The sequence below is a fragment of the Apis laboriosa genome, unplaced genomic scaffold (assembly GCF_014066325.1).
Source record: "Apis laboriosa isolate Shangri-la unplaced genomic scaffold, ASM1406632v1 scaffold63_cov154, whole genome shotgun sequence".
In the NCBI taxonomy this organism is placed as follows: domain Eukaryota; kingdom Metazoa; phylum Arthropoda; class Insecta; order Hymenoptera; family Apidae; genus Apis; species Apis laboriosa.
The window spans coordinates 356,032-371,197 of NW_025223982.1; the positions used below are offsets into that span (position 1 = coordinate 356,032).

The following is a 15,166-nucleotide window of genomic DNA, read 5'->3' on the forward strand; positions in this document are numbered from 1 at the left end:
CATTCCACATCGCTTTGATTAATTTTTCTCTCGTGGACAATCTGACCCACGGACGAGAGATATTTAACGAGCCCGCGTTGATAGATTTTCTCGAAAAAGAAAAAAGCTATAACTATCCTCCGACTGAAAATTCGTCTGATAACGCATTTCACGGAACAACAAACTCGCCACACATTGTACACCGGAGAAAGGAGCACGTTTTCCCCGACGTTACACGTGATACATTGTCTGGGGAAGAGAAATGAAAAAAAAAAAAAAAAAAAAAAAAAAANNAAAAAAAAAAAAAAAAAAAAAAAAACTGGTGGCAGCATCACGAAAGACGATAATAACGTTACAAAAATGGAAATAAAGAAAGGAAGAAAGAAAAAAGATAGTGAAACCGCGACAGAAAATTTTAATTCTTCGTTCTCGTTTTTTCCACTCGTATTACGTGTGTATGCTCTAAAATATGCAAGAAATATGTAACGCGTATCTACGAAAAAAGAAAAAAAAAAAAAAAAAGAATTTAACGAATATGGACAATTTAGAACAATTTTAGTCTAATGGCTATTTACACGTTGGAATAAAAAGGAAAAAAAGTTTTTCCACCAAGAGAGGAAATTTCGGAAAATATGTAAACGATTATTTCGAAGGAAGATATTTCGAGTGAAAGCAGTCGACGAGCGGAAAGTAACAGTTTAATGTAGCCTGGCGGGAATCAAACGTAATTTATCTAAAGTGCGTTCGTAAGTCTTGCAATTAGGTGGTCGTCGAGGGGTGCACGCGAGCAATTATTGAAGAAAATTGGATAATTCCTTTGAGACGGTACGAAAGAGGGTTAACCTCGTGATAATGACTAATGACGATAAGCTTTGAATTAGCCTCACAGTAAATTAATCTCCCCTCCCCTCTTATTTTCTTATCGATTATCGATGGTTTCGTTTCATTCAAGATCGTTCGAAATTCATTTTATTCAACTCGAAGCATAATCGATCTTTTGTGACATTCGTATTTCATTCAACAAAAATGATAAATTATTCGCGAGAGAAAAGTGAAATTTATTCGATAATACGGAGGACAGGAATATATTGTTTCAGATTTAAACGTCACTTATCAATTAAAAACTTCTTCCATTTCGAATGAAAAGTTAATTCTTAAGAATCTATTTGAAACGTTATAAAAGATTGATTAATCTTATACGTATTTGAATAAATAATAAAGTAAAAATCCACAGACGTAAGAATATCATCGGAGGAAAGTCTTATTTTTAAAATTGAAAAGTAAGAAGAATCATGCTCGTGGAAGAATCTATACTTACCGGTGACCTTGATGTGATACGGCAATTGGGCGCGCCAGGTGTCTTGCATTTTCCTGTCGGGCGCGACGCATCGATATTCGCCGGCTTCCTGGTAAACGACTCGACTCAAAGCCAGTGGACCGGGACCACCGACTGGATCCATTCCAGGACCGTGTCCCCAACAACCACCGTCGCACTCCAGAGTCACCGCACCCCCGATTTGAACTTCCATCTTCCGGGAATCGGTTGCCTCGCCGTTCAACGCTTCCGCTTCCGTTTCCATGTCTGGATCGTCTAAACGGTGATTTAAACGGTGAAACGGTTGGCTATCGTAAAAGTGATGACGGGAGAAATACAGGAGAAAGAAACACCAAAATTTATCATAGGATAAATCTCGAAAATAATTCGTGAAACACGATCCGTTCTTCGAATATTTAAATCCACCTTATAAATTATTTTCCATTGAAATTAATTTTAATATCGGTTTCTCTTCGACGACTGTCTCTCCGTAATTCAAAACCAATTACAAATTTCAATCTTTCCAATCCACATCTCACACACACACACACACACACATTCGTGGCTCGCATTCGTATTCAAGGATATCTTAAAACGATTTCGATCGTCGTTGTCGTCGATAACAACGAGGTGGTCTCGCATCAGCGATTGCGCGCACGTACCGGGGATAAAGTTCAAGATGGAAGCGGCGTAACCGTCAGCCGTTGGGGGAAAAAATCTTTTTTTTCACAGAGGTATGGACCGATATTCTTTTCCAATTCCGCCCGCGGAATTATACGTATCGTTTGCTCTCGAGCTAACGTTATGTCCACAATTACGAGGGGAAAGGTGATGCGGAGGGGTTGGTGACGTCGTGGCCGAGATATCTCCTCTCGACGGAGGGGAGAGGAGAATTAGAGTGTCGATAGGTGGTGTTGGAGAAGGAGAGAGACATAGAGAGAAGGTGAGAGGCATAGAAAAGGTGGAGAGAGGAAAGAAGGAACGGGGGATAGTCGAAGGGGATGGAGAGAAAGAGAGCAGTCCTTTGAGTTAGCAAGCTGATCCTCCGGCTCATCCTATAACAAAACAAAGGGATCAAAGTGGTGGATGCGACGATAGCAGGCTTTTACACCCTCCCCTCGAGCTCTGGTCGCCGCGCTGGCTATACCTCGTTTGTCTTGTAGTTTGTTCGGAATTTTACAGCAAACACAATCGTGACGCTATAACAAACAACGGGTACACGAACGATAGTGGGGCAGGAATAGGGGAGAAGAGGGGTAAAGAGATAAAAAAAATGGGGGGAAGGGAAGAGAGTTTTCACTTTTTCTTCGTTAGTTCTGTGAATGCACGCGCATCGCAACTTCTCTTTTTTAATTCTCGTTACCTATGAATTTGATCTATCACCGGAAATTCCGAGTGATGCGTGATCTTTTGATCCTTGATACGGGCAATTCCGTCGCGTTTCGCCACATCGATAGAATCCACGCGTCATGATCTCGCCCAATTCTGAACCAATTCGTCGTCCATTCCGTTGAAAAAAATATCATATGTTGATCGATTCTGTATCGATGTTTGTTCCGTTTTCGAATTTTTACACACACACATACACACATATATATATATATATACATCGTAAAAGATTGGAATTGGAGTCTATTGGAGAATTGGAATCTAGGAATCAAAGGATTGTAACGAGTTTCCGAAATCAAACTATCTTTTAATGTCTTCGTTTAACGATCGGCCAGTTACGAAGTTTCGACTTAATTGATCATTAATCTGACGAGCTCCTAAGTACTTTGGATGTTGATTGTACGAAATCCGATTGCATTTGACTCGGCGTAAAGCCGTTTCACGATTGATTGTTAACCGATCGGTCAACCAAACTACTAACTAACCAACCAACTTTGTCCAGATATTTCGCCCTCCCTTCTATTGACCTCCTCTTTTTCGGTACAACGTTTCCGGTGGCGGATACAACTTCCACAACGATATGAACTTTCCTACAGGTCTGAAGAACCTTGCAATCGAACCTCGTTGCCTCGAAAAGTTTCAACGTTCCAAGCGACGAGTTATACTTCTCAAAATTACAATTCGAATTCAAACATTAATCTTTAGCTTTATCTTCATAATTTTCCCCTCGAGAATTTTTACATAGAAAAGAATATTTTAAATATATCGCAATTAATAAGTGATCGATCACTTATCGCAATTATCTACTAATTCGCAAGAAACTTTCATCCATCCATAGTGCGTTTCTTTTTTCTTTCTCTTGGAACCGATTCCAAAAATTCATTTCCCTCTTCCTTTCCCTTTGAAACGCGCGTTATCTACGATTGCACGAAATTGGTGCGCGCCCGTTTAAAACCCTCGTAGACGTTATCCGTGGATAAGTAATCCGGGCAGGAGATTCGAATAGGACGCGGTGCCTCTGTAATCGATAATTCCTTACGGGGGCGGGAGGGACGGTTGGTTGGTTTATAGGTGCTCTCGAGCCATCTAAACTGCGTAGAGATTAGGTGCTCGGAAACCCGTATCCAGGATCCCGCCCGGTTCGCCGGTGCGAACGGAAGCCGGCGTTGAAGAGGAGGTGGAGGAAAAGGAGGAAACTCTCGAAGGTTCGAAAGGGGAGGGGGGGGAGGAGAGGCTGCCACCTTTCCATTCCCCTCCACTCCTCTGTTCCACTGGTTATAATGGCAAGATGGAAGGACCTATGGGGTCCTGGGCTGGGTAGGAAATTTGCAAATTTTCACGACAGGGCACGGATAATTTCCGGTTGGCTCGGCGGTTTCCGTACTTGACAAATGACTGTGGTTTCCGGTTATCGGCTGCGAGGAACACCAACCCCTCTTGCATTTCGAATTAGCGGGGATGATGTCTGATGTCTCGGCCCCTCTCGACAATATTCTTTTCGATCCGCGATTTTTCGTTCGAACGAGATCGTTGTTTTCTCGATAATGTTTCGCGATTTACGATTAGATCGGGATGAAGTATCGTTTACGTGGAGATGTTTATTGTTTTATGGATTTTTAAGTATCTTTTTAGGTCCTTTCTTCGAGAGCGTATTTATTTTTATATTTTGGAAAGATTGAAATTTTTTTTTGCATGTTTTATGTTATGTTCGTCGGTTTTTTTGAATATGGAGAAATAAATTTTAATATACGAAATCTGTATTCAATATGTTCGAGTATATTGGAATATCGAAAAAAAAAAAAAAAAAAAAAGAAGAAGAAGAATGTAGATGTATGGATGTCCACCATATTGAAAATACTGCACTTTCGTTGCTCTATATCATATTTTAAAAAACAGTTTTGTATTGATGAAAATTTGAACATCCGTCAAATTTCAGCGTATCTTTTCTAGAAAAAATATTCCCTTTGACAATCTAAATATCTATATTTTCTATTAACTTTGTTTCGAACATTCGTTTCCTATTATTAGTGAATATTATTGGACGATCTGTTGGTCTATATCGTATTTCAGGAGACATTGATTACCTTTATAAAACGTTCATCGATTTTTAACGCTCTTTTTCTAAAAAAAAAAAAAAAAAAAAAAAAATATTCCCTTTGACAAACCAAATATCCCTATTTTTCAAGTTTTATTAACTTGGTTCAAACATTCGTTTTCCGTCGTCTACGTACGGATCTAGACCAACAAACGACCGATGAAACGTGAATCTCGGTTTCATCGAAAGAAGATCGTATCGTGAAGTGATAAATTATCTCGTCCAGAACTAAACGATACGTGTGAAATGGAAAAGTGGAATTTTATCCTTTGAAATTTTGAAGCAATTTCGAATTCGTTTTTACCATACGCGTTTAATAATATAAATCTTGGATCGTGACGCAAATATATCGCACTTGGAGGATTCGATGAAACGAAATTCTCGGTTCAATCGATCTCATAACTCGAACAGCCGTGCAACGTGGCCCACGATTTCCATTAATTTCTAATATTACTGTATCCCTTATCGGCCCGTACAGCTGCTCTACTTATTCTATTTTCAATATTTTCATTGTTATACATGAAATGGGGATGGTCGTTTCATACCCGCTCAATAAATCCATTTGTTCGGTCCATCAGTTCATGAACACCGATAGATTTTAGCGTATATTTAACGCGACTTTTAGCGATTTTATTCAATATTGAATGGGTAATCCAAAAGCTTGTGTTTTTGTAATCTAATTTGCAGGAACACGTTGCGAGTTAAAAAAAAAGATAACCAGTTCATCAAGAGATTTTTTATTTTTTGATTTGTAATTGAAAATTGAATATTTTTGCGAATATTTTTTATTTTGCAATTTTTAGTATACATATGTGTATAAAATTTTTTAATTAAGATTTATTTTGGTATTTTTGATAAGCGAGAAAAGGACAGACTTTTCAATACTTTTCTCTGATTTGATTAATCTTTTTCCTCTTTTCCTTTCTCTCTAATTTCAAATTTTAATAGATCGAAATATAAATTAAATTTTCAATCGAGTGAAATCTGAATTTTCTAAAATAATTATCCTTATCCCGATATCAATTTCTAAAGTTTCAATATCACTCCCTTTTTCATATAATATATTCACTATACTAATTTATTCTCTTAATCATTCTGGCAAACTCTAGGAAAATTAAAAATCTCTGATTCTTTATTTCGATCGATTAAAAGATCAAGATCTTTCTTAATAATCTCCAATTATTAACAAAGCATGGAATATCAAATTCTCGATTCAAGAGAAACTTAAAAAAAAATCTCCCCCGAAACCTGCCAAATCCTCGAATGCACGAATTTCTAAATCCGTTTTCCAAATCACCATAAATAACGGATCCATAATCGATCGTGTAAAAAAGAAAAAAAAAGAAAATATATACTCACAGCGCACATTGAGAAAATAACCGATGCTGGTGAATATGCCGAGCATGTGCCTGGTATAACATTTGTACCAGCCGCTCTCGGCGCGGCTGATTTTTGTGAAGTTCAGCCATCCGTCGTCGCTCTGCTCGACGGGCGGTCCATTGTCTGAAACGCAAACGAAGAGGTTGCTGTACGTGGTGCATGGATTAACTCGGTGAAAATAGCGCGTCTACGCGCGCATCCCTCGCGCAGAATCGCGCCGGTTACCGATTAACCGGCGTCGTTGGAATTACGCGGTCGAGGATTGGCGCGATGCCAACACTGGCCCCCGTTATTGTTCTTCGAAAAATCTCTCTGTACGCGGGGGATTACGCGGCAACGTTTCGAAACAGGGATAGAAGAGGGACGCGGAGGGAGAGGGTGCGTTGCGTTTCGAGGGTTAAGTCGCAGCGGGTAGGTAAGCTCGTGTAATTTTGATACTTGGTACACGGATCGTGGTAAATGGGCAACTTGGTGAAATTTTGTTGCGTTGCGATGCGAGTCGTGGTGGCGAGCGGAGAAATCTCGTTACGCGTTTTTAGTCCTGGAATATATTCGGTAATCTTGTGGCAATTTTTTTTTTTTTTTTTTATTTGGAACGCGAGGGGAACTTTTCTTTTACGATTCAATTCCGGGCGAAAAAGTTTTATTCGTGGAAAAATTTTTTTGAGGATTAAGTTGAGGGGATGAAAAGATGACTGTGCGTAATTTTGGTTCAAAGATCGTGGTAAGTAGAGAATTTTTATGAAATTTTGCACACGAGTCGTGGTGAAGCAGAAACCTTGTTGGTTATCGTGGAATATATATTCGGTAATTTTGTGTAATTTTTTTTTTATGGAGATGGAGAGTATGTGGATGTAAGATAAATTTGTCGAAAATTAAATTGGGGTAAAAAAAGATAATTTTGGGTAAATTTGGTAGTTGATATACAAGTCGTGATAAATAGAGAATATTGTGAAATTTTGATTGCATTAAATACGAGCTATGATAAGTATAATAACGAGAAACCTTGTTTCACGTTGGTAGTGTTATTGAAAATTAATAAACCTGTGAATTGTAATAAAGTGACGTAAATGAACGATATACCGTTCGAAGTAATATTTTACGTTAAAAGATTTTTTTATTTAAATATTACAATTTTATTTTGGTAAAATTTTTATAACTCGAGACTAGTTTAGCACGTCGTAGAAGATAAATAATTCAAAGTAAGATATACAATAAATGAGAGAGGGTGTCATAAATCTTTATTCAGTTAATAGCATCCCGTTTTATTTACTCTTGAATTAGATCAGGATTAACGGTTGCACGAATTTTTAACTATAACATACCAACTTTCGCACTACGCCTTCGTGTATAAAACGTTGAATTTAACATAAGTTAGAAAATACAAATCGTGGAGTAACGAGAAAATTCATCGAAACTTCGATAAATTAAACGGGCCAATAATCTCGGCCATCGATAATCTCAATTAAAACCAGTGATAAATCTTTTCGACGTTAAACCAGCCTTTCGTGCGGCCCGAACTTAAAACCCTTATCGATCGTATTTTCGTTAATCAAATTAGCGCACGCGATCTCCTGCCTATCTCCCCCTTCATCCCTTCTCATCCCTCGCAGACACACCGCACCTCTATCCAACCAAGAAACAAATAGAAAGAAAGAAAGAAAGAAAGAAAGAAAAAGTCGAAGCTCGACTTTATCCAAGCCGAACGAAGTTGAAACACCGAAACCGAAAGAAAGAGGCGGGGAAGAAACGGCGAATCCGTTCGATATCCATTTCGCCGCCAAGTCGTTGGCGAAAACTTTGATCCTGCCATAGGCATTTCTCCTTGTTTTTCTTTTTTTTCTTTTTTTTTTTTAACCCTCGATGCGATTTGACGAGAGGCAGGATTCGACGCAGCTGTCGGATTCACGGACTACGCTCTGAATGTGTAACAACGTGCAACCAAGCACAAGAGCACATGGCATGAGAGGAGAGAGAGAAAGAGAGATAGTTGACTAACGGAGAAAGAAAGGGAGGCGAGAGAGAAGTTGGAGGAGCACGCAAGGAAAAAAAAAAAAGAAAAAACATTCCCGCGTGTATTTTCGCGATGAAGTTTTGTTCCGAAAACTTTTATACGTCCCGGTATTAAAGAAGAGGGGAGGAGGAGGAGGAGGAGGAGGAGGAGGGAAAAGGTTTGGAACTGCGATCGTGATGGTGATGGTATATAGGATCGTCCACCGATTGTCGTCTCTTTGCTAAACACAGCGAACTCGTGCCGCTGCCAAAACATGTTCGATTGTGTTAACGGGATGATATATATATATATATATACATACGTATAGGGGAGGGATGGCAAGATGCGGTATTCTGTATGAAATAAGAGCGGCCCGTGACTTGGCCCGAGCACCACGACATATCTAGCCACGGTTATGCGGGATTCCGGCTATTTGGCCCGGAAACAAACGGACCGTGCTTGAAACTGAGCCGTGGAGAGAGAAGGGTCAGGATGTGGGGTGTGTCGAGGGGTTGTGGAGAGCATTTAGCGCAACATCGCGTGGAAAGCGATCGGTTGCTAATTTCGGGGGTACGGTTGCCGGGATGTTGGGAGTTAGTTACTTGGAAGTAGTAGTTTTATGCGGATTACATCGATGATGTAAAGCATGCTCTCGAGCGAGGATGGAACGGAGTTAAGGTTCGAATTTATTCGATTCGCATTCCGAGAACGATTTAAGATTCTTGGAGATATTTCGAGATGGGAGGGGAAAAAAATAAGATCGTAAGGTTTGCTCGAATAAAGCGAAGTGCGAAATAAGAACGGAATGGGGTTAACTGAAATAAAGGGAGAATAAGATTTTTCACGAACACCTGTGAATAATTCTACTTGGCACGTTTCATGGAACGGAGATATTCCTCTAAGCTCGAACGGCTGGCTATTAGTCGGGAGAGGAAGCGAAACGCAGATTGCATTTTTTTCCCCTCGGTCTCTGAATAAAACGTAAAAGAGCAATGGCGAGAAGGAAACGTTGCTGCGGAGACGAGTTTACGCGAGGTTTACTCGTTCCTTTACCCGGGCGCAATTATTCCTAAAAAAAAAAAAAAGAGAGAGAGAGAGAAAAGTGTTACTCGGCTTTAGTGTTTCGAGCACAGTTAGTTAGCCGGCCGAAAAACTTGGAGAACGTAAATACCTTGCTAAAAGCTAACTACTGCTTTGTTAAAAAAAAAAAAAGAATAAACGACTTATCGTTTGTTTCAAATCGCAAAATTCATTTTTAGAAAATCTGTTAATTGTATTTAGATATTAAATACTTGCAAAAATTCATGCAATAATCACGATGCAAATACAATAATTACAAACAAAATATCATCACATTCCCTATACTCTTGGCCAAAACAATCTCATTTAATATGATTAAATATGATCGAATATTTACAACATCGTTCTAATATTTTCTTTCATCACATCGTCGTATCACTTCATCCAAAAAGAATCGTTCGCAATGGAGTCGGAAGAAAAAACCGAAATGAGGTTATGTACAACTCATATATATATATATTTGATTCTGGTTGGCATCGCATTATATTCTAGCTTCGTATGAACAATGATCGGATGGGGATCTACTTCCCCCGAAGCGGTTTCCCGCAGCTGACGCCCTCGTACGTTTTCCGGAACGTCCGTAGCTGTAGAATGTATCGTCGTGATAAATCGTTCGACGGGGCCGTGATAAATTTATCCTCCTTTTCATTTAAAATGTCCTCACCCTTAACCGGCCTACTTTACTACCGATCATTACATATCGATCGTATCCGTCGAACATACACAAACCTAAAGGAACAGCCTCCTTCTCTTTTTCCTTTTAACCGATCGATAAGTTTTTAACATCGACAGTGTCGAACTGGTGACGGCACGATTCTCTGATTATTCCAAGCACGAACAGGGTCGGCTATTCTATCGTTCCGGTGAAATTTCGTGAACGGCTCGACTCGCGGCAGGATAATGTGGATTATAGATATTTATCGATAAATTGAATTCAAGATGAGGGCACACAGAAATTGGAGTGGATAGTAAGTGGTCGGAAAATTGGCTTTAACCCCGAGAAAGGGATGCGATTAAGGGATGGAGTTGCGTGTAAATTAGACGAATCGTTTTAAGAAAATGGATCGATTTTAATAACAACATATTACACGAAAAAATGCACACATGTAGTTGATAGATATAATATTAAAATCGCTACTCTTTTGCTACTTTTTATATTGCGCATCTTTATCTTATCGGGCACCCGACCTCCGTTAGATTTATAACCCTCGAGAGAAACAAGGGATTAAAAAAGAAAAAGAAAAAAAAAAGGAGAAGTGAAAAACACGAAAGCCCCCATTCTCGAGAAGAACTATCGAAGAGGAGGTAGTCGAACCGATGGGTGTACCGGTGTAATATTACTGGAGGGAGGAAAAAGTGCAGTTGCCGCTATGATATATCGCACGAAGACGAATGGTGAAAATATCTTGGCGGAGTTTGAACGGTGATAAAGAGGTGTTTGAAGGAAAGCGAAACGTGCTTTCTCGATACCTTGGGGCATCTGGATTGGGACTCGTTTAATAAGAGAGCCGCCCCGTGCCGAAAAGAAATTGGGATCGGCGAGGGGGAGAGGCGATCGAGGGACGAGTTGAACCGAGAGGCTAAAAGCAAGATGAGCCAAAGGGCGAAGGAAAAGGACGACGATGTGGCGGTGGTTTGGAAGGCGGAGGCATCGCCCGAAGCGGGTACGTGCTCCAAAGGATATTAAAGTATTTTAATTGCAGCGGATTTCGCGGAACGATGGAAGGATTTATTCGAAATCACTCGATCGAGTCTATGAATAGGGATTAAGCTTTTGCTTCTACGCCCCCTCGTCGCTTCCTCGCGGACGTACACAGCAGGCCGGAATTCCGGGACGTTAGAAACGAAAGGCAGAAATAATTGAATAATTTAATGGGATGGATATAACTGGGACGTTATATAGCCTCGATGTCGAAATTGAAAGGCGTATCGTTACTTCCATCTGCTTGTAGACAATTCTCTCCGATTTATTTCCTCGTCGTTGGTAATGCCAATTAATATAAACGTTATTCTCACGAATTCATTTTAAAAACGATCGGAATAAAATATATTATCCGTTATATTCGTCGAGATACGTAATTCGAGATAATTCGTATTCAGTGATTAAACAAAGAGAATCTCGCTCGTCGATACGATGAAAACGACGCAAGAGAATACTTTTCGCGCGCAATTTATTACGATTTCGCGAATTCTTCCGTTTCGGATACAATAATGGTGTTCGCGTCAACCGTTCGCCAGTAACGGGTCGTTCATCATGTTTCTTATCACTCTCACCGCTGGTCTGGCTGATCACGGCAGAAAGTGACGGGTGCAGCTGCTCTCAGCATTTTGTGTAACTCAATAACGGAACTAACGAGGCTTGTACGATTAACTAGGCCCCCTGATAAATTTCATCGTTCTTCCGCAAAACGGGATTCTTCAGATGAAGGTGAAACGTCATTCTCACTTTCTCACACGATTTTAATCTAATTCGATTTATTCGGTATTTTCAATGCCGCCATTTTTGATTTTTGTATTGAAAAATATAGCAGCACCGAGAAATAATCGTTTTAAATTGAGCTCTTTTGCTTAAAAAGGAGTAGATTTGAGTTTGAGGAATTTTGAAGATCTTTGGAACGTTTGTCTGTTTTTGTTTGAGAATTTATTTCAAAAAGTAGAACAAACTTTTTTCCGTCATATAATTTTTCTTTTGAATTTTAATTAAGCAACGATTTAAATCAAATAAATCATCCTCAAAAAGTTTAAGTCTATTTGTGAATTGAAAGAATTTTATTCGATCGTTCTTCTTTCAATACGGTCGAATAATTTTTTGATAAAGTCATTTCGCACTCTCTGCCATTCTGTTTTTAGAATTTTAAAAATCCGATTTACGTTTCTGAATACGTTTCCTCTTCATTTTACGTGTCTTCCATAACCCATAATTCAGTGTTCCATTTAACGCGACATTTTCACGAAATTTATGAATCGGACGAGATTATATCTACATTAACGATTCAGAATCATCGCACATATATACGTATTATTATATATCAGAATTGATTTAACGAATACAATCATAAGAGATTGGCAAACTCCAACACGCGTTCGTCACATCCATTCAACGACGAAATTTGATTCGAAATATCGAATCGAGATTTATCATAGAGAAACCATGGATGGAAACGAACGGAACGATCTAACTCTCGAAACACTTCTCGTCGTGTATATCGTTTTCAACAATCACGAAAAAACGTTTGAACATGTTTTTCCTCTACGCGCGTATTATTTCCGCGGGGGAGATCGCGACGAGATCAAACATCCGTTCGATCGTTGGTCGAACTCCAGGAGGATACATACATACTTTAGAAGAAGAGCTGCGAATTCTGTAAAAAAAAAGCTTGGTCCGCGTTTAAATCGAATGTAACCGTTTCACCAGGCTTAAACCACGACCACTCTAATCAAGAAAGTGGTCCCTCCCTCGCTTCAGTTTTCTTCTTCTTCTTCTTCTTCTTCTTCCTCCTCTTTTTCCTTCGTGATCAAAGTTTCTCTCTGATTGACGACGAATAAAGGAAATTATACCATGGCGAACTTTTATTTGCGCTACCGATCCCATGGCAAAAAGCAACAGTCGTTACCGATCCTCCAACTTGGTCTGTAAATCCTTTTCGTGATTTCCAATTGGATAAAGGTTCAGGCTGGACCAGAGGAAAAAGTCCTGCTGGCAGTTACACGCAAACGAAAGTCTATGAAGTGAAATAGCGTATCGAGGTATTTTTCATTTCGTAACAAAAAACAAATATCGTCATCGATCGATTTTTCGAAGGTTTCTCGATCGGCATAGTCGTCAAGTATCTTTCAGGAAAAAGAAAATAAAGAAGGATGGCGCATTGAAAGAAACACGGAGCGATAAAATTTTGAATTTGCCGAGATTTCGTATTCACGCGGTGGAAAGTTTCTTCTTTCTTCGGATAATTTCAAAGAAGCGTATTTAATTTAACCGCCAGTTGTACAGGGATTCTAATTACGTTAAAGGATCAGTTTAACGAGAACGAATGCACACTAGTGCTGAATGTAACATCACGAGGGTGGAAAGAAACTGCGGCAAAGAAGGTTCAAGTTGATATTTTACGATGAAATCCATCTTTAAAATTCACCAAAGTACCGTATTCCCGCGAAAATCCTGCAACTCGTACTTCGAATCATCCATCCATCCATTAAATCCTCCAATCCTCTCTGTTCATCTTTCTCTTCTTATTCTTTCTTTTTCTTCTCGCGCAAAATTATCGACTAGATCGCAAAAAAAAAGAAAAGAAAGAAGAATCAAATGAATATTATTCACAGATGATAGGGAAACGATCACCTATCACCTATTCTGGCCACAGGATCGAGCAATCAACTTGCAAATCATGCAATACGAATCGTTATCACGAGCGGTGTTGGTAGTCAAGCCTTAAGCTCGTGCATCACAACGGCAGGGAAGGAATCCGTCAGGGGTGGTGTTTAACAAGGTTGCAGGCCGGGGCGAAAAGTACGTCCATTAAAACAAACGTTAATTCCCATGGTGGAACGCGTAACGACTCGCACCGTTGGTGGCCGTTACGTAAAGCTGCACGTACCTACTGGCCTGCACCTACATACGTTTCGTACTCGACTGGAACAGGCGTACCGTCATGAGGATACATAACGCCGAATTTGGGTTAACTCTTGGGCCATGCTTTGTATACATGGGAACATGGGAATACTACGCGATGGTTACCTTGTTAATTTTGAATCACTCTGGCCAAAGTTTGAGAGGAGAGGTTTTTCGAAAATTAACGTTTGAATAATATTTTCATTTGATCGTATTAGCTATTTTTTTTTTTTTTTTTTAATAAGTATTTAGTATTCAGTAGAAATGAGAAAAATTACGGATGTATTTATATATTTATGAGCAAAGAAAGTGGAGTTTAAATAAAGGATTTAGCCTTGTTCGATGCATATTATATTTCAGATATTTCTTTTTCCTTTCTTTCTTTTTTTTTTTTTTTTTGCATGTTGTTTTCTATTACATTTAAACGCGCAAATATCTTATATATATTTATATCTTGTAGATATATTTTGACCCGTTCTTTGTATTATAATTTACGACCATCCTACATATGAATATATGTATTACCATTACAAAGTCTTTTAAGATTACAATACATGTATTTTCATGGCGCGGGAGAATCGCGCGAGATCCGGCGAAAAACTCGATACATCGGCCAATCTACTTACATACAAAGTAACTGCTTCATCTTCGATCCAACCCCCGTTTTATCCCCGTTTTATTCGAAATCGTTCAAGAAGCTTTACTTTTACCTCCCCGGGTTAAAATGTTGTTACGTCGGTGCAGGGGGTGCAGGTATCGAAATTGAAGGATCGGCGAAGAAACTCAAAGAGCGACCGCGGTGTTAAAAGGGAGACAGAGTGTCTCCTGGAGGAGGTAGACTAAAGGGGGAATTATCGGAGGCTTTAAATATTTATCGAGTCCGTGGGCCAGCCCACCGTCGGCTGGCTTTGACAAAGAACAAGAGGTTGCTAATGAATCCAGTCGGCCAGGAGTAATTCCTTCTTCTTTCCCGTCCTTTTTTTTTTTTTTTCCACGAGACAAATCGGAATTTAAGGGAAGAGACGAACTTTTCCATTCTCCAATCCCCTTTTTCGATCTTGTTCGAAAATCCAATCCCGACCCCTCTTTCCGCGAATTATTCCATGCTCATAATTCTATGCTCGCTCGAAACAAAAATAACAAGCAATAGCAAAGGTATCGCCGCATTGGAAAAAAGCTTTCCCCCTTTTCCCTTATTTTTCCCATTCTATGGTTTTTTTTTATTTTCCGTCCCTCCTATTTTTTTCTTCTTTCTTCTTTCTTTTTTCTTTTTTTTTTTTTCGAAGCTTCGTTTCCCGCGGAAGGGAGCCGACCACTTCACCCATC

The 15,166-nt window shown here is 39.4% G+C and overlaps 1 protein-coding gene across 2 annotated transcripts in view; it reads right to left on the reverse strand.

Annotated features, from left to right (window-relative positions):
• LOC122718400 (hemicentin-2) overlaps positions 1 to 15,166 on the reverse strand; it is a 297,858-nt gene that overhangs the window by 67,057 nt on the left and 215,635 nt on the right. For both annotated transcript variants that reach the window (XM_043943410.1, XM_043943409.1), the window contains 2 exons: positions 6,138 to 6,281; positions 1,298 to 1,570 (listed from right to left, as the gene is read on the reverse strand). In XM_043943410.1, coding sequence (XP_043799345.1) covers positions 1,298 to 1,570; positions 6,138 to 6,281 — 417 coding nt within the window. The remainder of the gene's footprint in view (positions 1 to 1,297; positions 1,571 to 6,137; positions 6,282 to 15,166) is intronic.